Source organism: Chionomys nivalis, chromosome X (assembly GCF_950005125.1).
Source record: "Chionomys nivalis chromosome X, mChiNiv1.1, whole genome shotgun sequence".
Lineage (NCBI taxonomy): Eukaryota > Metazoa > Chordata > Mammalia > Rodentia > Cricetidae > Chionomys > Chionomys nivalis.
The window spans coordinates 94,849,441-94,872,456 of record NC_080112.1 but is presented as its reverse complement, the minus strand read 5'-3'; the positions used below and the strand labels follow the sequence as shown (position 1 = coordinate 94,872,456).

At 40.7% G+C, this 23,016-nt stretch overlaps 1 protein-coding gene across 2 annotated transcripts; it reads left to right on the top strand.

Moving 5' to 3' along the window:
- Positions 1 to 299: 299 nt before the first annotated feature.
- Prps1 (phosphoribosyl pyrophosphate synthetase 1) lies at positions 300 to 22,884 on the top strand. 2 transcript variants are annotated; one of them, XM_057759247.1, is made up of 7 exons: positions 300 to 542; positions 12,430 to 12,613; positions 14,330 to 14,428; positions 16,231 to 16,367; positions 18,553 to 18,726; positions 20,029 to 20,188; positions 21,604 to 22,884. In XM_057759247.1, exons 1-7 carry the CDS (start codon positions 421 to 423, stop codon positions 21,694 to 21,696), a joined length of 969 nt encoding a protein of 322 aa, XP_057615230.1. In that variant the 5' UTR covers positions 300 to 420; the 3' UTR covers positions 21,697 to 22,884. The 2 variants fall into 2 exon arrangements, with proteins under 2 accessions (XP_057615230.1, XP_057615231.1); XM_057759248.1 differs by having other exon boundaries at positions 16,243 to 16,367; positions 21,604 to 22,882.
- The last annotated feature ends 132 nt before the right edge of the window (positions 22,885 to 23,016 follow it).

Sequence of the window (23,016 nt, the reverse complement as noted above, 5' to 3'; positions counted from 1 at the left end):
CTAGCCCTACGGGTCTGTGAAATTCCTCCACCTACAGCTTTTCACACCCAGAGAACCTGCTCCACGCTTTCCAGCTAGCATTGCCCTAACACGGTGCTAGCAGGAGGCGGGGCTACTTCTTAGCCTCTGCCCTTTCACGCCTTCTATCCAATTGTCAGAGAGAGTAGTTGGGCGGCAACGTTACCGGAAGACTCCGCCCCTCATTCCGGATCAGCCAATCCTGGAAGGCTGGGTGGGACACTTCCTTTGTGATCCCGCCCCCTCGGCACTCAATAATTAGAGTCGCGCGCTGGGCGGGAATGTAAGATGGCGGAGTAGGAACGCGGTGCGCTAGGTGTTAAGCTACCGGCTGACTTCGAATCCAGTCTCCGCAGCGGCAGTAACCACTGAGCAAAGAGCGCGTCTGTGTAGTTGCCCAAAATGCCGAATATCAAAATCTTCAGCGGGAGCTCCCACCAGGACTTATCCCAAAAAATTGCTGACCGCCTGGGCCTGGAGCTAGGCAAGGTGGTGACTAAGAAATTCAGCAACCAGGAGACCTGGTAAGGACGAAATTGGCATCACGAGTGCACCTCACCTGCCCGGGTGGCGGGACCTTGGGGGATGGAGCTGCCGCGGGACTTCGGGGGCGCTGAGGGAAGGCAGAAGGGAGCCGCTGAGGTTAGCTTGCCCCGTGCGCTGTTCCGTTATTTTACCTCGTCGTCGGAGGGTCGCGTTTATCCTCGCCGCGCGGTTAGGTGGAGCCAAGATGGAGGGGGCTGGAATAGATGCTACATTTGAAGGTTGGGGATGGAGGATGTAACGGGGGCTGGTAATGGCCTCCCCAGAGCTCCTGGAGGGGTACCGACGCTTAGTTTCAGCCATGGGGACACGTGGCTTGTCTCTTCACTGTGGAGCCACTAGGCTGGATTCGGTTCGCTTTGGGGCGCTTTGACTGTTACACATCAGAGGACCTACCGCGTTCTGATAGCCCCCTCGTGGTCTTTCTCCTAGAGTCGGAAAGCTTTTTGATTCGAAATGGGAGCGTTCTGGTTTGGTATTCTGAGTATGCGAACATGTTACCATTTCCCTTCGATTATCAAGCGTCGGCTTTTCCTATCTTCGCAATCTGTCTGTCGCGGAATCGGAACCATCCTTAACTTAAATCGAGGCGGTAGGATAAAGTGGTGCTTTAGCTCAGCATCCTTGATCTTCAGCATCTCAGCCTGAGTCATCCCGAAAGTCTTGGGGAAAGCTAAATTGTGGAATTGGAATTTTTGACTTTTCCCAATGCTGCTACGGGCACACCTCTTCTCGGTGTTACTTGCGTGGGGATGTAGGAACGACTTACACGTGAATTGAAATTTGACGGGTTTTTTTTTGTTTGTTTTTTGTTTTTTGTTTTCGATGCTTTGCCTTAAAACTCCTCGTCCAGCGCTGGTGTGCACGCTGGTGTACAGGTGTGTCACGCACCTGTAATCTGTAATCACACCACTGGGCAGAAGCAGGAGGATGGCCAGCCACAAGCTTGAGGCTAATTCTGGACTCGTCGGACCACATAGGGAGATCCTCTTTCAAATATTAATTACTAACAAAACTCGCTCTCTAGCCCCAATTTCATGGTCCACGTGCACTGTTGGATCATGTGAGAGGTTACCTACTTCAGTGCCTGTTCCAGCCGTATGTGGAACGTTCTAGGTCTCCTGCGCTGTTTTTTGTTTTCCCACAGTAGATAAGAGCACAGGTCATAATTCTTTTTTCATTGAGTTTTTTGGATTTTGTTTTTAGGGTGCTTTTTGAGGGGGAATCCCCTGCAGGTCTTGCCTCTTTGCCTACTTAGTAATGGGATTACTGGCAGGAGCCATCACTACGCCTACAGTCTACAATCTTACATCATCTGTTAGGGGTCATTTTTTTTTTAAATCATCAGTTAAATTACATAAGATTTATTTTTTAATGAATGTTTTGTATCTTCAAAGTGATTTCCAAATATAACTTTTTTGTTTTTTCAAATAGGGTTTCTCTGTAGCTTCGGAGCCTTCCCTGAAACTGGCTCTTGTAGATCAGGCAGAGATCCACCTGCCTCTGCCTCTCTAGTGCTGGGATTAAAGGCGTGTGCCCCCACTGCCTGCCTATAGCTTTATTTTTTATTTATTTATTTTTTAGACCTAGCTAAAGTTCATTTGTAATGGATGGCTGCCCCTGGATTAGTAGGCTATTAATTGTGATGCAAATGTTAGTGCAAACATAAGCATCTGTAACCAGGCAATAAATACCTTAGTCAAAAGAGGAGTGCAAGCTGCTTGTTACCTCTGACCGGTATTATTCCTGGGCATCAAGAAAACAGCTTCAGACTTTGAGAACGATAGTTTAGTTAGGGGATAAAAGTGTTTTTCATTTTAGAGGTTTTCTTTACCCTTTTGGTTATTGAGTCTTCCCCTGTTTTCAGAAAAGAAATGACGGTTTTTGTCCTTGTGTTAATTCTGCACCACAGCAGAACCTGAGGTTGTATTTGGGTTGGTGGTCATGGGAGAAGAGAGAACACAGTTTTCTACTGCCTGATTTTGATAAAGCAACTTGAATAAGGCGTTTAGGTTGTTGTTTTATTAGTTTATGTGTGTGGGTGTTTTGCCTGCAGATATGTCTGGCATGCATGCCTAGTGCTTGCTAAAGTCAGGAGAGTGGTTAGATCCCTTGTAGTGGCATTTCCCTTTTATTTTAATAAATAAATGCCTGAAGAAATGGGAGGAAACACCTCTCAGTCACAGTCTCCAGGAAAACTCAGTGTTGGACTGAGGTCGAGGTAAGAGCCAGTGGCTGACTGCTTTGCTTTTCTGGTCTTTAGGTTGAACCCCAATCTCTGAGTCTTTATCATACGGCATTTGGCGCAACGTGGGAAGCACGATTAATAAAAACTCAGAGAGAAATTGGTGTTCAAAGCAACCAGCCACTCTTACCTTCAAGGATCTCAGAATGAGACTGAGAGCTGTCTGTTCCCGTTTTATAATCCTCTCTAGGGCTGGGATTAAAGGCAAGTATCACCCGCTTTCTATGGCAACTGGTGTGGATACTGGGATTAAAGGTGTGTGTTACTGCTCTCTGGTCTGTAAGGCTGACCAGTGGGGCTATTTTACTCTCTGATCTTCAAGCAAACTTTGTTAATTCAAATACAAATGAAATGTCACTATAATCCCTGGGACTGGGTCTCTGATCTTCAAGTAAACTTTGTTAATTCAAATACAAATGAAATGTCACTATAATCCCTGGGACTGGGTCACAGATGGCTGTAAAGTGCCTTGTGGGATCTGGGAATTCTCTGCTAGAGCAGCCTGTGTTCTTAACCATTGAACTGACTCTCCAGCCCTGAATATGGTTTAGCTTTAAGTTTGCCTTTGAAAAATGGCTGAAATGTTGGTTATTAAGCAAAAATGTTAGTGGAGGTTGGGTGTTGAGTTGCTAAGTGGTTTTTTTTTTTTTTTATGTGGGTGGGGGAGCCTGGAGCACACCTGGCTGGCTAGAACTTGCTATGTAGACCATGCTGGTCTTGGCTTTCTCGGTCCAATTAACAAGCCTGCACCGTCACGCCTGACCTCAGAACGTTTTTTGTTGTAGGTTTTGGCTTTTCGAGATAAGGTTTCTCTGTAGTTTTGGCTGTCCTGGAACTCACTCTGTAGACCAGGCTGGCCTCAAACTCACAGAGATCCGCCTGCCTCTGCCTCCCACCCAAGTGCTGGGATTAAAGGTATTGGACACCACACCAGGCTAGAACATAATTTTTAAAAAGATTTTATTTTATTTATGTGTAAGTTTGTGTGTTGGGGGGGGGCATGTGTCACATGTTTGGGCACTTGCAGATTCCAGAAGAGGGCACCTGTCTCTCCCTTCCTTCCTTCCTTCCTTCCTTCCTTCCTTCCTTCCTTCCTTCCTTCCTTCCTTCCTTCCTTCCTTCCTTCCTTTCTTTCTTTCTTTCTTTTTTTTTTTTTTTTGAGACAGGGGTCTCACTGTTTAGTTCTGACAGTCCTGAAGCTCACTATGTAGACCAGGCTTGCCTCCCAACTCACATCTCTTCCTGCACCTACCCATGCTGAGAGTAAAGGTGTTTGCCACTACACTCAGTTAAGGACTCTTGAACTGTCACTTTCCCTAGAGCACAAATCTGAAGGACTAACCTAATGATGCTATTATATTTGTCATATATTTTTAGATGTTTAAACTCGCAATAATTCTTGTTTGGAAATCTTTGCCCTTTCCCTTATTGTTGGCATATATTGTACAAAATGCTGGACTTCATTTTGACAAAGAAAATGTTTTCTCTCCCGGAAAAGTCTAGATTATGAGGTTTCATAATTAATAACCCATCTGCTTTAAAGAAAGAATTTGAAACCAGGCAATAGTGGCACACACCTAACGCTCCAGAGGCAGAGGCAGGCAGGTCTGATCTACAGAAGTAGAGGTAGTTCCAGGCCAGCCTAAGCTACATAGTAAACCCTGTTCCTCCTCAGCTCCACTCCCTACCCCAGTAAAAAATTTGAAGTATATTCTGTAGTTACAAAAGTGAGAAGTTTATTAAGATAGATATTTTAAGTCTTTTTTTGGTTTTAAGTTTTATAGGACCAAGTACTATAGTATATAGTAATTTTGCCAATAATTGGTAAAGTTTGTTTAGGTTTACTTTATCTGTATTCCTTGGCTTCTGGCAGCTGAAGGGATAGAGGCATAAGTAACACGTTTTTATTTTCTTACAGCTTTCTAGAGACTTCCATATAGAAACTCCCAAAGGTTTTATGGATGGGCCATTTACACAGTGATAAAAATAGCGTGAAAAATGTAATAATTTTGGACGGGTTTTTTTTTTTTTTTTTTTGCATTGGTTCATGTTTGCAGCTTGATAAGGTAATGAGCCACCTTGCTTTTAATGCTTTGAAGACTCATTTAAGCCTAGCAGACTGTCTAGGGTCAGTTGTGAAATTGTTTGTTCTCTAACTCCTAATCAAACAACCTGACAGTAGTAAGTGAATGTGTGGAGCGCATGGTATTCCTTTACTGAAACAGCCATAGGTAGACCTCTGATACCACACCTAGAGGGCAAAGCTGGCCTTATTGGAAATCAGTGCACCCACCTTCTTTCTCCCAGGAGAATGGAGATCTGGGTCAAAGAGGGGAGATGTGCGAGAGGAGTGGACAGGTTTAACGGTCTGAAGTTGCTCAATTGTTGGAAATACTTGGTCTAGAATGCCTCTGGGCCACAGAACTAAAGCATTTTATCAGGCAATTTAATCTCTCAAGGAAGTGAGAGTAAAGACCACACCTTTAATTCCAATACTCTAGCGGCTAAAGCAGGCTGATCTCAGGGTTCTTGGTCAACCTGGTTGCTTTGTTTTGTTTTCAAAGTCGCAGGTAATCTAAACTAATTCAAATTTCCTTGTAGCCCAGGATGACCTTTATGGATGGATCCTCTTAGCCCCTTAAATGCTGTCTTAGCCACATTTGAAGTGCTCAATGACCATAAACATGAGGTCAGTGAGTGAGTCCTGTATGGTGCCATGCCCTTCTAAGTCTTATTTGGAACACATACAAGTAGTTCTTGTAGAAAGGCCTCCTTGGACCTCTCTGACCTATGTGAACTTTAAAGAATATTTTCAGAATTTAGTTATTAATAAAATAACAGTGTGTTTTTAAGAGACTAGCCAGATTTAACCTTTTTAAAAAGTGTGTGTGTGTGTGTGTGTGTGTGTGTGTGTGTATGTATGTGTGTGGGGGGGGAGGGAAGTGTCTGATTTCCTAAAACTGGAGTTACAGGTGATGGGCTGAATGTTGAAAACCATTTCAGGTTCTTGTTAAGAACCACTGAGCCATCTTTCCAGCCCCTATTTAACTTTTTGTGGTAGAACCCTCAAAATAAACACATGGCTTGAGTTTGAATCCCCAGAGCCCACTTAAAGCTGCGTGCACCCACAAGTGTTCCTTTGGGAAGATGGGAGGTAGAGGTAGAGACAGGAATCCCTGGAAGCTTGCAGGCTAGCCATCCCTATATATATACAACTAAAAGACTGTCTCAAGGTGGAAGGTGGGACCAATTCCCAAAGTTGTCCTCTGACCTAAACACAACTCTCTCTCTCTCTCTCTCTCTCTCTCTCTCTCTCTCTCTCTCTCTCGTCCTCTAACCTAAACACAACTCTCTCTCTCTCTCTCTCTCTCTCTCTCTCTCTCTCTCTCTCTCTCTCGTCCTCTGACCTAAACACAACTCTCTCTCTCTCTCTCTCTCTCTCTCTCTCTCTCTCGTCCTCTGACCTAAACACAACAACTCTCTCTCTCTCTCTCTCTCTCTCTCTCTCTCTCTCTCTCGTCCTCTGACCTAAACACAACTCTCTCTCTCTCTCTCTCTCTCTCTCGTCCTCTGACCTAAACACAACTCTCTCTCTCTCTCTCTCTCTCTCTCTCTCTCTCTCTCTCTCTCGTCCTCTGACCTAAACACAACTCTCTCTCTCTCTCTCTCTCTCTCTCTCTCTCTCTCTCGTCCTCTGACCTAAACACAACTCTCTCTCTCTCTTTCTCTCTCTCATCCTCTGACCTAAACACAACTCTCTCTCTCTCTCTCTCTCTCTCTCTCTCTCTCTCTCTCTCACACACACACACACACACACACACACACACACTATATGCACACATTAAAAAATACTAATTCCTAAATATTGAAGAACTAGTCAGTGTTCAGTTCTGTTATAAATGTGTGGTTTTTAAAAATAAAAAGTTACATATTTATTGTTTATGTGTGAGGATCAGAAGACAACTTTGGAAAGTCTATTCTTTCCTTTACCATGTGGATTTCAGGAATGGAACTCGAGTGATCAGGCTTCTGGCAAGCACCTTTATGAGCTGGACTACCTTGCTCGCACCTAACAGCTCTTTATTACATTTTATTTATTTATTGAGGGGCGCAATGGAGTCAGTTCTTTTCTTGCACAGGAGTTCGGGGAATTGAACTCAGGTTGTCAGGCTCTGCAGCAGGTATCGTCACTTGCTGAGCCATCTCACTGACCCACGGTTTTGTTGTTGCTTTCTATTTCACATAGGATCTTTAATTTGTATCTTAGGCTGGTCTCTAACTCAGTCCTCCTGTTGCAGCTTCCAGAGTTTTTTGCTTACTGGTATGTGTCGTCCTACCCAGCTAAATTTATATTAAGTATGTTTGATCCAGAATGCAAATAAGATCTATTGAGAATAAGTAATTGATAGCTTTATGTTACCTTTTTTTCTTATATTTTATTTTCCACAAATGAGTGGTTTGCCTGCATGTATGCCTGTGCACCACATGTTATGCCCAACAATGCCTACAGAGGTCAGAAGAGGGCGCTAGGTTCCTAGAACTGTTTTTAGAGATGGTTGGGAGCCACCATGTGGGCACTGAGAACAGAACCTAGGTCCTGCAAGATCAACCTCTCTTAACCACTGAGATACACAAGTTCTCGGTTTTATTTTGTTTTAGAGACAATTTTAGGCTATCTTCAAATTCCTTATATAGCCTGATGTTCCTGCCTCACCCTGGAATTTGGGGCTGCACCCACACCTAGGTCAGATCTACACCAAGACTTCTGAATACTGGGGAAACAGTGCCCTGCCAATTGAGCTACATCCTTAGCTCTGTTCTCTTAGTGCTTCTAAATGGTTAATAAAAACTACCAGGAAAGGTAAATTGCTGACCTAAAAAATGGGTAAGTGTCCACCCCCCCCCCAACAGGATTTTTCTGTAGTCCTGGCTGTCCTGGAACTCAGATCTACCTGCCTCTGCCTCCCGAGTACTAGGATTAAATGCATGTGCTACCACCACTGCCTAGTGGGTAATTTATTTATAGTTAAGAACATTCCAGATATCAGGAAGAAGTATAGAGGCTAGGAAGTAGGAAAAAAGATATATCCAAGGAGTATAAAGACTGTAGGTGACAAGTTAGGGAGAAAATACTTGGAGGTGAACTATTCTCCCTTTTTTGAGACAGACTATGTAGCCTTGGCTTTCATTACTTTTCACTAAATACCCTCAAATCTGACTCTGAGCTGGGCAATTTTCAGGCTAACTGCAGAAATTGGAACTCTCCCAAGTTCCCTCGTAGCATTCCATAGCTTCTCAGAAAATACACAGTTAAAGTAGCTTCTTCTGACTGACCACAAAAGACCCTTCATTTTCTTATGCCTCTCTTACCCCAGCCTTAATTCAGAGATGCAGTAATGCTTACATGATATCCACAGGTAGAATGATGCAGGTATTTTTACTAGTTATTTGTTTAGTTAGTTGTTTGGAGACATGATCACAAACTGTGGCCCAAACTAACCTGGAGCTCACTGTCTGTCCTAAGCTGCTGTCAGCATAGTGTCTTGATTATAGGTGTGCACCAATTCAAGACTGAATTTTGAACCAACAGGCATGGTGCTGCGTTTGGAGGTGGTGGCAGGAGACTCATAAGTTTGAAGTCATTCTCAGCTCTGTAATAAATTGCAGGCCATCCTGAATTACATGAGTCCTTCCTCGTCTCAAAAAAAATCAAAATAAATTTGAATTTTGCGAGCAGAGAGTATAGTTCAGTGGTGGATCACTTGTCTATCATGTACAAAATAATGAGTTTTATTCCCAGTGTCACAAAAATGAATTTTGTATTAATTGTAGATTTGAGAAAATATGCAATACATTTTTACTCTGTTTTATAACTTTCTGGATATAATTCTTTATGCCAACTATAGTTTCTTGTAAAGCTGTGGTATATTGTAACAATCAGTATATTGACACAGATAAACATCAAGATATATAAAAGGGTCTTTTCTATTTGCTCTGTCATGACTACATATATTTTTCTCCTCCTGCCTTTCAATTGTTTTCTTTTTATATTGACTTTATCTGGTTTTAGTATCTGAGTAATGCTGGCCTCAATAAAATTGAATTGGAACCTGTTTTCTTATCTGTTTCTTGAAGACTGTAAATTTAGCATTAATTCTCTCGCAGATTAAGCTTAGTATTTTGTTGCCTAATTTTTTATTTAATTTTTCCATGTGATGATCCTCCCCACCTCCCTACCTACACAGTTGTTTCTGTTGGCCATCTTAGAGGTTTATCAATAGGTATGATTTTTCTCTCTCATATAAATTAGCTTTTGGTTTTGTTGATGTTTCTTCCTTTTTCTCTTAAGTCTTTAAATTTTTATTTTATTTTTTTAATTTTATTTATTATGTATACAATATTCTGTCCCTGTGTGTGTCTGTAGGACAGAAGAGGGCACCAGACCTCATTACAGATGGCTGTGAGCTACCATGTGGTTGCTGGGAATTGAACTCAGGACCTCTGGAAGAGCAGCCAGTGCTTTTTATCCTCTGAGCCATCTCGCCAGCGCCTTTTATTATTTTTTTAGACAGGGTCTCTTACTGTTTATGTAACTATCCTGCCTTTAAAATCACCATTACCCTTCCTTGGTGTCCTTCACCCTGGAATTGTAGATACACACCACCAACACTAACCCAGTTTTGTCATTTTTAATTACAAGTTTTTTGTTTGTTATTTGTGTGTTCACACATACACAGAGGGACAACTTTGTGAAATTGGTTTCTCTTACTCCACTTTTACATGGATTCCAGGGATTGAACTTGGATCATGAGAGTCACGCACAAGCAGTTTATCTATTGAGCATCCCTCCCTCCCCTTTATTTTTAGATGTTTTTATTGGTAGAAAACCAAGGATCAGCATAATTTTTTCATTCTTTTGTAAAATATAATCTACTTAATAGAATAATGTACTTTTGGATTTTTCAAAAAAATATCTTTACAAATATTTTTATTTTGCATGTGAGTGTTTGCCTGTATGTGTGTGCACACTACATGTATATAGTTCCCACTGGAGCTGGAGTAACAGCTGGTTGCAAGCCATCTGACATGGTGCTAGGAACTGAACTCAGTCTCTTCAGCCCCAATATTTATTTTGTGTAGTCATGTGTGTTTGTGTAAGAGTATGTACATATTAGTACAGGTGTCTGTCCAAAGGTGTCAGAGCCCCTGGAGTTGGAGTTAGAAGTGATTGTGAACCCTCTGAGGTCATGTCCCCTGGAAGAGCAATTCATGATCTTAAAGACTAGACTAACTCATCCCCCCAGACCACTTTGCAAGTTCTTATTAAACAAGACTTTCTACTTAGGTCAGAGTAGTTAGCACAGAAGGAGATCTGGGCCTGCATCTGTTTCATTCACCATTGCATATTCCTTGTAGAGTACCTTAGTTTTAGCATGAGTATTTATGTTTGAACTGTCGCTATGGTGGGGAAGATGCTGTCTTCTCTATACAGCATCGGTACAGAACAGAGGTGACTCATTCTTACTTTTCCTTATGTATGACTAGAGTAGTCACCATTGAGAACACATTTGATACCATATCTGATGGCCACCATATGAAGTTATATGGTGCAGTTGCTTTTTTATTTTTTTATTGATATTTATTGAGCTCTACATTTTTCTCTGCTCCCCTCCCTGCCTCTCCCTTTCCCCCTTCAATCCTCCCCCAAGGTCCCCATGCTCCCAATTTACTCAGGAGATCTTGTCTTTATTTTCTACTTCCCATGTAAATTAGATCTATTTAGTCTCTCTTAGTATCCACATTGTTGTCTAAGTTCTCTGGGATTGTGGTTTGTAGGCTGGCTTTCTTTGCTTTATGTTTAAAAATCACCTCTGAGTGAGTACATGTGATAATTGTCTTTCTGTGGATTACCTCACTCAAAGAATGTTTTCTAGCTCCATCCATTTTCCTATAAAATTCAAGCTGTCGTTATTTTTTTCTGCTATATAGTACTCTATTGTGTAAATGTACCACATTTTTCTTATCCATTCTTCGATCGAGGGACATTTAGGTTGTTTCCAGGTTCTGGCTATGACAAACAAAGCTGCTATGAACATAGTTGAGCACATGTCCTTGTGGCATGATTGAGCATCCTTTGGATATATACCCAAAAGTGGTATTACTGGGTCTTGAGGAAGGTTGTTTCCTAATTTTCTGAGAAATCACCACACTGACATCCAAAGGGGCTGTACCAGCTTGCATTCCCACCAGCAATGCAGAAGTGTTCCCTATCCCCCACAACTTCTCCAGCATAAGTTGTCATCAGTGTTTTTGATTTTGGCCATTCTTACAGGTATAAGATGGAATCTCAGAGTTGTTTTGATTTGCATCTCTCTGATGACTAAGGATGTTGTCATCCTTAAGTGTCTTTCAGCCATTTAGATTCCTCTGTTGAGAGTTCTCTGTTTAGGTCTCTACTCCATTTTTTTTAATTGGATTATGTGATCTTTTGGTGTCTAATTTCTTGAGTTCTTTGTATATTTTGGAGATCAAACCTCTGTCTGATGTGGGGTTAGTGAAGATCTTTTCCCATTCTGTTGGCTGTTGTTTTGTCTTGTTGACCACATCCTTTACTTTACAGAAGCTTTTCAGTTTCAGGAAGTCGCATTTATTAATTGTTTCTCTCAGTGTTTGTGCTACTGGAGTTATATTTAGGAAGTGGTCTCCTGTGCCAATGCGTTCAAGTGTGCTTCACACTTTCTCTTCTATGAGGTTCAGTGTGGCTGGCTTTATATGTTGAGGTCTTTAATCCATCTGGACTTGAGTTTTGTGCATAGTGATAGATCTATTTTCATTCTTCTGCACGTTGATATCCAGTTGTGCCAGCACGACTTGTTAAATATGCTTTCTTTTTTCCATTTGATATTTTTTGCTTCTTTATCAAAGACCAGGTGTTCGGGGGGGCTGGAGAGATGGCTCAGAGGTTAAGGGCATTGCCTGCTCTTCTAAAGGTCCTGAGTTCAATTCCCAGCAACCAAATGGTGGCTCACAACCATCTGTAATGAGGTCTGGTGCCCTCTTCAGGCATGCACGCAGACAGAATATTTTATACTAAATAAATAAATAAATAAATAAATAAATAAATAAATAAATAAATAAATAACACAGACAGAATATTTTATACTAAATAAATAAATAAATAAGAAAGAAAGAAAGATCAGGTGTTTGAAGATGTGTGGGTTGATTTCTGGGTCTTCTATTCAGTGCCATTCTTATGCCAGTACCAGGCTGTTTTCAGTACTGTAGTTCTGTAATAGAGTTTGAAGTCAGGGATTGTGATGCCTCCAGAAGTTCTTTTATTGTACAGGATTGTTTTGGCTATCCTGGGTTTTTTTGCTTTTCCATATGAGCAATTGCTTCTATAAGTCAACTTTCTACTTTAAAGTTTCTTTTTTCATGCTGTGTCTCATTCATAAGCTCAAAATATTTTTGTATAGTGAACTGGAATGAGCTGGGCAATGAGCTGCTTCTGGTTATAGCACTCCTTTAGGTCTGAAGCATGGAGCTATAAGGCATGCATAGCATGCCTGAATATTGATGCTGTGACATCTTTTGTTTATGCTCATTCTCTTTTTCTATTTTAGTGTGGAAATTGGAGAAAGTGTACGTGGAGAGGATGTCTACATCGTTCAGAGTGGGTGTGGTGAGATAAATGACAATCTAATGGAACTTTTAATCATGATTAATGCTTGCAAGATTGCTTCAGCCAGCCGGGTTACTGCAGTCATCCCATGTTTCCCTTATGCCCGCCAGGATAAAAAGGATAAGGTATGAATGGATTTTTTAAAAATAGTGTTGGTAATCAAACTTAGAGCTAAATGCTAGGCTAGCATTCTACCACTGAGCTGTATCTTCAGTTCAGATCTTGGTTTTTTGAGACAGGGTTTCTCTGTGTAACAGCCCTAGCTGTCCTGGAACTCACTCTGTAGACCAGACTGGCCTGGAACTCACAGAGGTCTGCCTGCCTCTGTTTTGTGAGTACTGGGATTAAAGGTGTGCACTGCCGCCACCCGACTCCAGAATCTTTTTATTTATTTTTTATTTATTTTTTATTTTTTTTATTTTTTTGGTTTTTCGAGACAGGGTTTCTCTGTGGTTTTGGAGCCTGTCCTGGAACTAGCTCTGGTAGACCAGGCTGGTCTCGAACTCACAGAGATCCGCCTGCCTCTGCCTCCCAAGTGCTGGGATTAAAGGCGTGAGCCACCACCACCCGACTTTTATTTTAAACTATTTATCTTTATTCTGTATATATTGGTGTTTTACCTGAATGAATGTCTGTGTGATGATGACAGAACTCCCAGAACTGGAGTTACAGACAGTTAAGAGCTTCCATGTGGGTGCTGGGAATTGAACTCAGGTCCTTTGGAAGAACAGTCAGTGTTCTTAACCACTGAGCCATTTCTCCAGCCCCCAGAATCTTTTTAACATAGGGTAAAGAGGAACATTGCTATCAGTTATATCAGAGCATTTAAAAATATATTTTTTTTTGAGACAGGGTTTTCTATGTAGCTTTGGAGCCTGTCCCGGAACTCACAGGCATATAATTTATACTGTATATTTTATTTAAGTCATTTTAGCTTTCATTCAGCTGACAGATATTCATTGTTTTTAAGACTAATCAACAGCTGGGTGGTGTTGACAAACGCTTTTAAGCCTAGCACTCTGGATGCCAAGGCAGGCTCAGGCAAATCTGAGTTCAAGGCCAACCTGCTCTAGCTCTACAGAGTGAATTTTAAGGCAGCCAGGGCTACGCAGAGAAACCCTGTCTCAAAAAATTAGACCCCCACCCAAAGGAGATTAACCACCAATCCTTTGTAGCAGAATGCTTTTGTGTTTGTGTGTGTGTGTGTGTGTGTGTGTGTTGTGCTATTGGATATTACACTAGGGACTCAAACATGCTAAATAAGTGCTCGGCTACTAACCTATATATCTTTTTCCTTTTTGGTTTTTTGAGGTAGGGTTTCTCTATGTAGCTTTGGAACCTGTCCTGGAACTTTGTACACCAGGCTGTCCTTGAACTCACAGATCCACCTACCTCTGCCTCCCAAGTACTGGGATTAAAGGCAATGGGTGCCCTGGCATCCTATTATCTGGTTAATCCTAGCCCTAGCGAGGCAAAGCTAGGTAGATATCCGAGTTTGAGGCCTTTCTAGTCTACAGAGCCAGTTCTAGGAGAGCCAGGGCTAAGCAGAAAAACACCTATCTCGAAAAAATGGGGGTACGGGGAGAAACCTCAGAAAAAAACAGGTGGGCAGGGAAACATCCAGAAATTGTATATGCCTGTAATCCCAGCACTCAAAAGACTGAGGCAGCAGGGTCAAGACTTCTAAGCCAGTTTAGACTACAAGATCAACGGCCATACTGCGTGAGTTTCTTGGTGATTTGATGTCTTTACAATATAGGTACTTGGTAAATGTTTCTCAAGCAAATGAACTGCTTTCATCTTGGCTTTTCTTTTTTCTTTTTTTCTTTACTTCTATTCAGAGCCGGGCTCCCATCTCAGCTAAGCTTGTTGCAAATATGCTATCTGTCGCAGGAGCGGATCATATTATCACCATGGATCTACATGCATCTCAAATTCAGGTACCAGTGGAAGGAAGCTAAGCACTGAAAGTTAGAAAGGTGGGAGGAGGGCCAGGCATGGTGGTGCACATCTGCATTCTAGAGACTGGAAGCTGAAGCTAGAAGTTAGTAAGACAGTTTAGTATTATGGCTAGGACATAGGCTTTAGGATTACAACTAGTCTGGATGCTTCTTAGGCATACTAGCACATTAACTTCATAACCTTGGACAGGTTACTTCTGAGCATAATATATATTCATTGTTATGGTTTTAAAATATTAATTCTGATATACTTGGCTGAAAACTGGTATAGCTGATACAATGGTAGCTGTTATGAAGATTATTCCCCTTGAGTAACAGTCTTAAATTAGAACTGCAGGCATTAAAGATTTTTCATAGAAACCCAGAGCAAGAGAAATCAATTGCCACATTTATTTTATGCTATCTAAAGAAGCTTTCTGCTACGAATGGTGGTACATATCTATAATCTTAGCTCCTGGAGGTCCAGCCAGGGAAACTGAATTCCAAACCAGCCTATGCTGTAGCATAAACCCTGTTTAAAAGTATAAACTCTCAGCCGGGTGGTGGTAACACATTTAATCCCAGCACTCGGGAGGAAGAGGCAGCAGATCTCTGAGTTTAAGGCCAGCCTGGTCTATAAGAGCTAGTTCCAGGACAGGCTCCAAAGCTACAGAGAAACCCTGTCTCGAAAAACAAAACAAACAAAAAGTATAAACTCTCGGCACTTACCATTTGAGTCTTCTGGCAATACAAGGAGGTGCATGAGACAGGAGTGTACTTATCCTATAAAAAAAAGAAATAATTGAGCTGGGCGGTGGTGGCGCACGCCTTTATATTTATATGGCGCACTTGGGAGGCAGAGGCAGGTGAACCTCTGTGAGTTTGAGACCAGCCTGGTCTACAAGAGCTAGTTCCAGGACAGGCTCCAAAACCACAGAGAAACCCTGTCTCGAAAAACCAAAAAAAAAAAAGAAATAATTGAGAAATACAACTGGTTTGTATCAACTAGAATTAAAATATGTATCTCCTGATTTCTGGTTATTCTGTATATTCGTTATAAGTAGTTGCTACCAAATTTTTATATATATATATATATATATATATATATATATATATATATATATATATGATATATGCCATACTGCTTTATCAGTTTGGCCAGCACAAATGCCAAGTGGCATAAAACAGTGTATATAAATTGTGAGTCTGAACATACTGGCTTGGCAATCCATAGTACTTGGCTGAACTTGACTTTTTACAGGGCTCATTTTTGTTCCTGTGATTAGGTGTGGGTTAGCTAAGGCCTGATATTGCTGATCTTGCCTGGAAAGGGGACTATTTTTAACCTTCCCAATACTTGAATATTGTAGTAAGGTATTTTCCATTAACTTAATTGTTCCTTTTAAAATTTTGTGTGCGTGCATGTATATGTACACGGATGCATGCATGCTGTGTTGCATGTGGAGGTAAGAGAACAACTTACAGGACTTCTACCAAGTAGGTTCTCAAGATCAAACTTGGGCTCCTTTACCTGCTGAGCCATCTCACCAACCTTTTTTTTTATGATTACATTGATTGATTGATTTTTGTTCTTGGATGTACATGTGTTGGAAGCATGTGTATGTAGAACTTTCAGTAGTCAGTTCTCCCGTGTGAGTCCCAGGGAGCAAAATCCTCAGGCCATCAATCAGACTTGACAGCAAGTACCTTAGATGAAACCTATCTGTAAATCCACTTTCTTTATGTTAGCCTTTCATAATGGAAGAGAAGAAAATAAAATAAATAAGCTAAGCTTGACCCAGCTTCTTTTCCAGGGCTTTTTTGATATCCCAGTGGACAATTTATATGCAGAGCCAGCTGTCTTAAAGTGGATAAGGGAGAATATATCTGAGTGGAGAAACTGTACTATTGTCTCACCTGATGCTGGTGGAGCCAAGAGGTATGTTTGTGATACTATTCTTCAAAAATAATGTGCTGCTAAAATTTCAGATGGTAATATCCCTTATGATGGGGTTCTCCCATCGACGTGCCATTTTCACAACTTCAGATTGGATGTGCCAGCGACTAGAACATGGGTTGGATATAGTTTTCACTCTATGCTGGCTTGAGTCATTTGAAAGGCAGGATAGACAGGGCCCTAAGTAGTCATTGCCATGACTGTTACATTAACATCAATAACTTGGTACTGCAGAGTTAAGACTGCTGTAACTTTATCAGGAAGGATAGGACATTTCATGTGCAATCAGTTTATTCTTAAATTCCATATTGATGGGTAAGTAAGGTTTACAAAGCTGTTGGTTAGGCCATTTGATCCTTGAGATTAAATTACTAAGCAGAATGGGAAATAAAGTATGGTTTTTAACTTAAAGCCAGGACCCTAAATTTTTTAATCCAACTTATTGTCAAGGATTAGCAGTTATAGCTCAAATAATGTAGACTTAGAGCCTTGATTTCCTTAGTGGATTGCTTATAAAAATATGGCCCATATTCTTATTGTGGAAGTAGAGTGAAGGACTACAAGGCTCAGATGAGTAGAAAAAACTAAGTTAGAACTTGCCAAAAGTGACACAAATCATGAAAAATTCAAAAAGTTCAAATCTTTCTCAACCATCTCTTTAATCTCAGTAACTTCAGTGGAATTGATAAACTGGGAACTTGAGTTGTTTATTCAGGGGACAGTATAAAGACATCCCTATATAGGCAGGTCACACACTTCATCTTAACTTCTTAAGCATCATCTTCACATCTTTCTTAGGAACTTAGAAAATAATTAATTTGAAATAATCAAACTGGTTTTTTAAAGTTTGATATTAGTTTGTAATTCTTCATTCTAATTACCTCATAGTGATGGAGAATTTTCCAATTGAGTGTTGCTCACTTCTGTCTTGGCAGGGTTGGGGAGTAGGTAAGGGTACCGGTGTGGTTGTAATTTTCACAGTAGCTCTCCACTCAAGGGTGTACATGTTACTTTCCCAACCCTTTTCTGCTTTGTTGGAGACTGAATGTGTTGGCCAGTGAGCATGAACAGTTTGGAACACTTGAGATAACTGGTCATGCATTTTTCTTGGATGTCATGATTCGAAGTAAATTAGTTACCTCTGTTACATGCCTAAGCAGTAGTAATAGAGAGCACAAGGTATGGTTCCTTTAGATCCGGGTAGAAACATTGCCTAGAGTTATGGTTCAAACCTTGTATGGTCAGAGGTTCAGCAAAAATTCTGTTCACAAAAGAAATAGGGCATAGTACTTAAGTTTGATCAATGTTACATTTAAAAACACTAAGTCTGAAGCATGAGTTTTTTCTTTGTGACAAAGATTACACACTGGTGCGTGGGCACATATCATAAGGGTAGGGTAGCCTATTGTCATTTGCACTGAGTGACTTTTTCCTTGAGTGAATGTGTTGTATCTCATTGTCAGTGTCTTCTAACCAGGCTTTTAATGTGGCTTGTATTATCTTTAAGATTTGGGCTGTAGTAACATGCCCTGTTTGTCTGGTTAATTGGTTTAATTTTCTTTCTAGCACTTGTAGAAGGAATACCAAGCTTGGTGACCAGGTACAGTTGCTATTTACCATTGGTGGTGTTTCATCACCATCGTGGAAGAGATGAGCGTATGGACATGCATTGAAAGGGTGGACGCTGCTCCACTCCTAGCTTCAGATTCACGTATCACTGTTTTTAGAATCACAAGTCTTCCATGATGGGACTAGCTAATACGATCTCTCTTTCCTTCTGCCTTCAATCTGTTAAACTAATGTACCTTAGCATATACTGCTTCCCAGGATTGGTGAAGGGTATGTGTACCCCATCCCCAGAATGAATGGTATAAGTTTGATATTCCTGTACTGCCATTGATATTACAGAGGCATTAATCCATAAAATCCCGTTTGTAATGTTTGTTTTTTGAGATGTCAATGATTGTTGCTTTCTTTTAGCTCTGGGATCTGTTTTAGTTTCAAGGACTATTCTCCACTAGGAAAAATAAAACCATTTTGTATAAGTGGATAAGAGAGATGGAACCCAGGGCCTCATGCATGCTAGACAAAGTTGTCTACCACTGAACTACACTTCCAGCATTGGAAGCCACATACGCATCTTTAACTCTGGACCTCTATCTTACAGAGTGACCTCCATTGCAGACCGACTGAATGTGGATTTTGCCTTGATTCACAAGGAACGGAAGAAGGCCAATGAAGTGGACCGCATGGTGCTAGTAGGAGATGTGAAGGATAGAGTGGCTATTCTTGTGGATGACATGGCTGACACTTGTGGTACAATCTGTCATGCCGCTGACAAGTGAGTTGAAGGAAGAAGCTAACTACTGCTTTGCTGATTTTCTTTTGAAATACAACTGAGCGGGTAAATAGCTTTGGGATATTTTGATCATGTTATCTTTTAATACATACAGGTGAATAAGTATTCCTCATTTCAGATTTTTAGTTTTTATAAAGAGACACTGCTTTTATATTAAGTATATCCTTACTATCAAAAGTCAAGTCTATCACATAAACTATCTTCCAAAGTCCTTTCTTAGTAATATAATCTACCACAGACTGGGTTGTTTCCCTTGTGATGACGTGGCTGACTGGGAGCTGTGGTGAGTCAGTATTTGGATCACACGTTGCTAGATCACGGAAGGGTCCAAATTCCACATCTAGTTTTTACTGAAAATATATTATGTTTGCCATTATAAAACCCAAAGTCATTAAATTCAAGCATAGTCAAAACAACTTCTAGATGCTAAATTTGCCCTTTTAACCATCCAATTCAGCAACATTAATTATATTTACATTATTATACACTGTTGACTTTTGTTTTGATGAGTTAGAAATCCATAGATGTCCTTTACATATATTTATTCATTTTGTATGTGTGCATACATGCACATGCCATGGCAAGCATGTAGAAGTCAGAGGACAACTTTAGGAATGGTTCTCTTCTTCTGCCCTGAGGGTCCCAGGGATCAAATTCAGGTCAGCAGGCTGGGCAGCAAGCACAGTCAAATGCAAGTATTCCTGGTTAAGCTTATTCTCAGGGTCATAGATTTTTAGTCTTGTGGTACCATATCTTTATCGTGGAGTTTTCCAGATAACATTGAAGGACATTTCTCTTTTTACCAGCCAGAAAGGAAAAAGAATGCAGATTACCCCTGGAAATTTTGTAAGTTCTGCTAATATAATAAGGCTTAGTGCAGACTTCTCTCCTTGATATGGCCAGTACTGTGTCCCCCTAAAATTAATATGTTGACTTCTTGCCCCAGGTGTGGTTTTGCAGATTACCCTTGGGGGGGCACTTAGGCTTAAATAATGAGATCTTGAGAATAAGATCCTCATGTTATAATTAGTGACCTTATTAGAAGAAAATGCTTGCTACACTATCCTTACATGTGTTTTATGTGAACCCACAAAATGGTACATACTATCAACCTGGGCAAAAAGTGTTTCAAAATGAAACCTACCTTGTCAGATTTCAGACCTGTGAAACATAAGTTTGTGCTTAAACTACTTAAGCTACTGTTCTGCTATGACAGACTAATATTCTTCTTTAGAATTCGGATTCTGTAGTTGCATGTCAGTTTAATCAGCTTTTTTCCTCTAGACTTCTCTCAGCTGGAGCTACCAGAGTTTATGCTATCCTGACTCATGGAATCTTTTCTGGCCCAGCCATTTCCCGCATCAACAACGCATGCTTTGAAGCAGTAGTAGTCACCAATACCATACCTCAGGAGGATAAGATGAAACACTGCTCCAAAATACAGGTGAATGGGGTTAATCCAGAAGAAATTTCCTTCAGTGCTTTGCAGGTAGTAGCATGTTAGGTCAGATGTGTGAATAGTGAAACTTAACTTCTTTGGGTTTATCTGTTATTGTTCTGGGAATGGCACCCAGAGTCTTGCTCCTGTAGGTAAGGACTATGCCACTGGATTTCTGAAGCCATCCTCTGTTCTTTTTTCTTTTGGCGTTGAGAATGGACCCAGAGCCCTACTTTCTTTGTATTTTTTTTAAGGTATACTCTCAGTAAGTTGCCCAGACTGGTCTTGAATTCACTCTGTAGCCCAGGCAGGCCTCGATTTGAAATCATTTTGCTTCAGTCTCCCAAGAAGCTAAGGGCCTGGCTTCCTTCTGTTTTTGTTTGTTTGTTGTTTTGTTTTGTGTTTTTTTAAGGTAGGGTCCTACTTCCCTTAAAAACTCAGAAGTCTACCTACCTATGCCTCCCGAGTGCTAAGATTAAGGGTGTACCTGACGGAACCCAGCATTGTGTACTTTTTTACATTTTTTTAGTTTGTCTGTGTGTGCTTGTGTGACTTTCAGAGGCTTAAGATGACATTGAATCCCTGGGCCTGGAGCTAAAGGTGGTTTTTGAGCTTCCCTCTGAGCACTCAGGTCTTCTGCAAACGTTCTTAAGCACTCTTTTTTAAAAATATGAGCCATCTCTCCAGCATCTTTGTGAATTTTGTTTTTTGCTTTTTTTAAACAGAGCACATTGTTGACTAGGGCAACCTAAGACTCATTGCAGTTCTCTTGCCCCAGCCTCCCAAATACTATGATTACAGGCGTATTCATTGTTGTTAGTGTTTTGTGTTTTGGATTTTTGTTTTGTTTTTCAAGACATTTCTCTATGAAGCCATGGCTGTCCTAGAACTCACTCTGTAATCCAGGCTGGCCTTAAACTCATGGATATCTGCCTGCCTCTGCCTCCTGATTCCTGGGATTAAAGGCATGTCACACCACCGCCTGGCTAATTTTATTCATTCATTCACTTATTGTGTGTGTGTGAGTGTGTGTGCATACACACATACATGAACAGGTTATTACAGAGGACTAAAAGAGGGCATCAGATTCCCTGGAGCTAGAGTTATACAGGTGGTTTTAAGCTACACGAATTGTATTGAGAGTTGAACTCTAATCTTCTAGAAGAATATTGAGTGCTCTTAATTGCTGAGCCATCTCTTCAGATGCTATACACTCATACCTGGACTACATGTACAGCATCAATGTTTTGATGATCTTGTATTTGTCCCATTATTACTAGCATCTTAACTCTTTCTAAGTAATTATAGTGAAAAAGGAAGACCCGAGTGCTAGATTCTTAGTAAGGGTGCTTTCTAGACTGCAGATGGACCAGCAAACTCTGTCCCTGCATACTAACCTGGTACATTTCTTGCCTTTGTAGGTGATTGACATCTCCATGATCCTTGCAGAAGCCATCAGAAGAACCCACAATGGCGAGTCTGTCTCCTACCTGTTCAGCCATGTTCCTTTATAACAGAATAACTTCTGAAGCTTTTTGAAAGTAAACCAACCCCATCCCTCATGTTTCTTGGTATTTGAGTTCAGCAGAAGACCCAGCTTGCTCCAGTGTAGATGTTTACATCCCACATTAGATACATTAGAATTTAGCCTAAATTGGAAAAAGACAGATTGTGGTTAACTACTAGGATGTCCTACTTGTGTTACTTCTTCATCCTGCCTTGCTTGTTTATTTTGTGAGCCTTGCAGCTTTAACTGGAGGTCAGCTGCTGAAAGATGTATAGTCTATTGAGAATATTCCACAAGGTCCATAGGACATAATTGACAGAGCTCATACTCCATTGCTTGTGAATGCTTTGGGGTTTTTCTTCATTCAGAATGACTAGCAACAAAGTCAGCCCATATGTGATACATTTTCAGAGGTTTGTGCTAAACTATAGCAAGAGCCCTGAGCATCCTTAAACATAGTTCCAGTAGTTGAGCACCCTGTTAGGCAGGGGCGGGTAGCTCAATGCAGTAATTAACCTTTGGGAGGAAGAAGCCTGATCCATAGCATCTGTTTAACTCTATAGCTTGAATTCTCTATACCTGTTCCTTTCCTTTTGGCTTTACCTTCAGCCATTTTGACCTTTTCCTAGCCAAAAATATCTTGAACTCAGTGATCATTGTACTTGTACCATAAATTTGTGTAAGAGACTTGCTTCTTGCTTTGTAACTGCTGACTTTCTCATTAGCTAACTTGCTGTAGTGCAGTCTTCCTTAGCCTATTACCACTGTGGCGGTAGCTTTGAGGTGGTGTCTTAGTGCCTTTTGATTAATTTAAGTATTTAATTTTCATCTTCCTTGGATCCATTTGGTCTCTCAATTGAACAGATTTCTGCTAAACAATTTGGTGTTATAGTCTCTTGTTGAGAACTTAATAAAATGTCTGTTAATGTATGCAACTTGGTCTGTGTCACATCTACTGATTTCTCTGCAGAAAGTTTGTCTTTGGTGTATGCCTGTCCAATGTATCTTATTTTTTTCCAAGACATTTTAAGCAAAGCAACAATGGAAAGACTTTAAGATATTTGAAGTTTGCTGAGAATTAGAAGCAATCTAATTCTGTGCGGTGTATCTAAATTATATGATGCATAATGCCTTCTGGGTTTCTGCCATTTATTCCTGGTGATCCAAATTCTTATTCCTTTTGAACCAATTTTGCCTCCTACATCAGTGTTTGGCATTTAAGTTCAGCCCTTCAAAGTAAACTTGCGATTGTAAGCATGTACAATTTCAACATAAATTATGATGCATTCCAAGATTTTTAAGTGGGTTTCTTTGTTTGTGACTATAT

Bases quoted from the DNA above. Each gene is read 5' to 3' on its own strand.
- Prps1 (XM_057759247.1), top strand. From the start codon at position 421: ATGCCGAATATCAAAATCTTCAGCGGGAGCTCCCACCAGGACTTATCC. The intron at 12,614-14,329 runs GTATGAATGGAT...ACTTCTATTCAG, and splicing joins GCCAGGATAAAAAGGATAAG to AGCCGGGCTCCCATCTCAGC. The intron at 20,189-21,603 runs GTGAATGGGGTT...TTGCCTTTGTAG, and splicing joins AACACTGCTCCAAAATACAG to GTGATTGACATCTCCATGAT.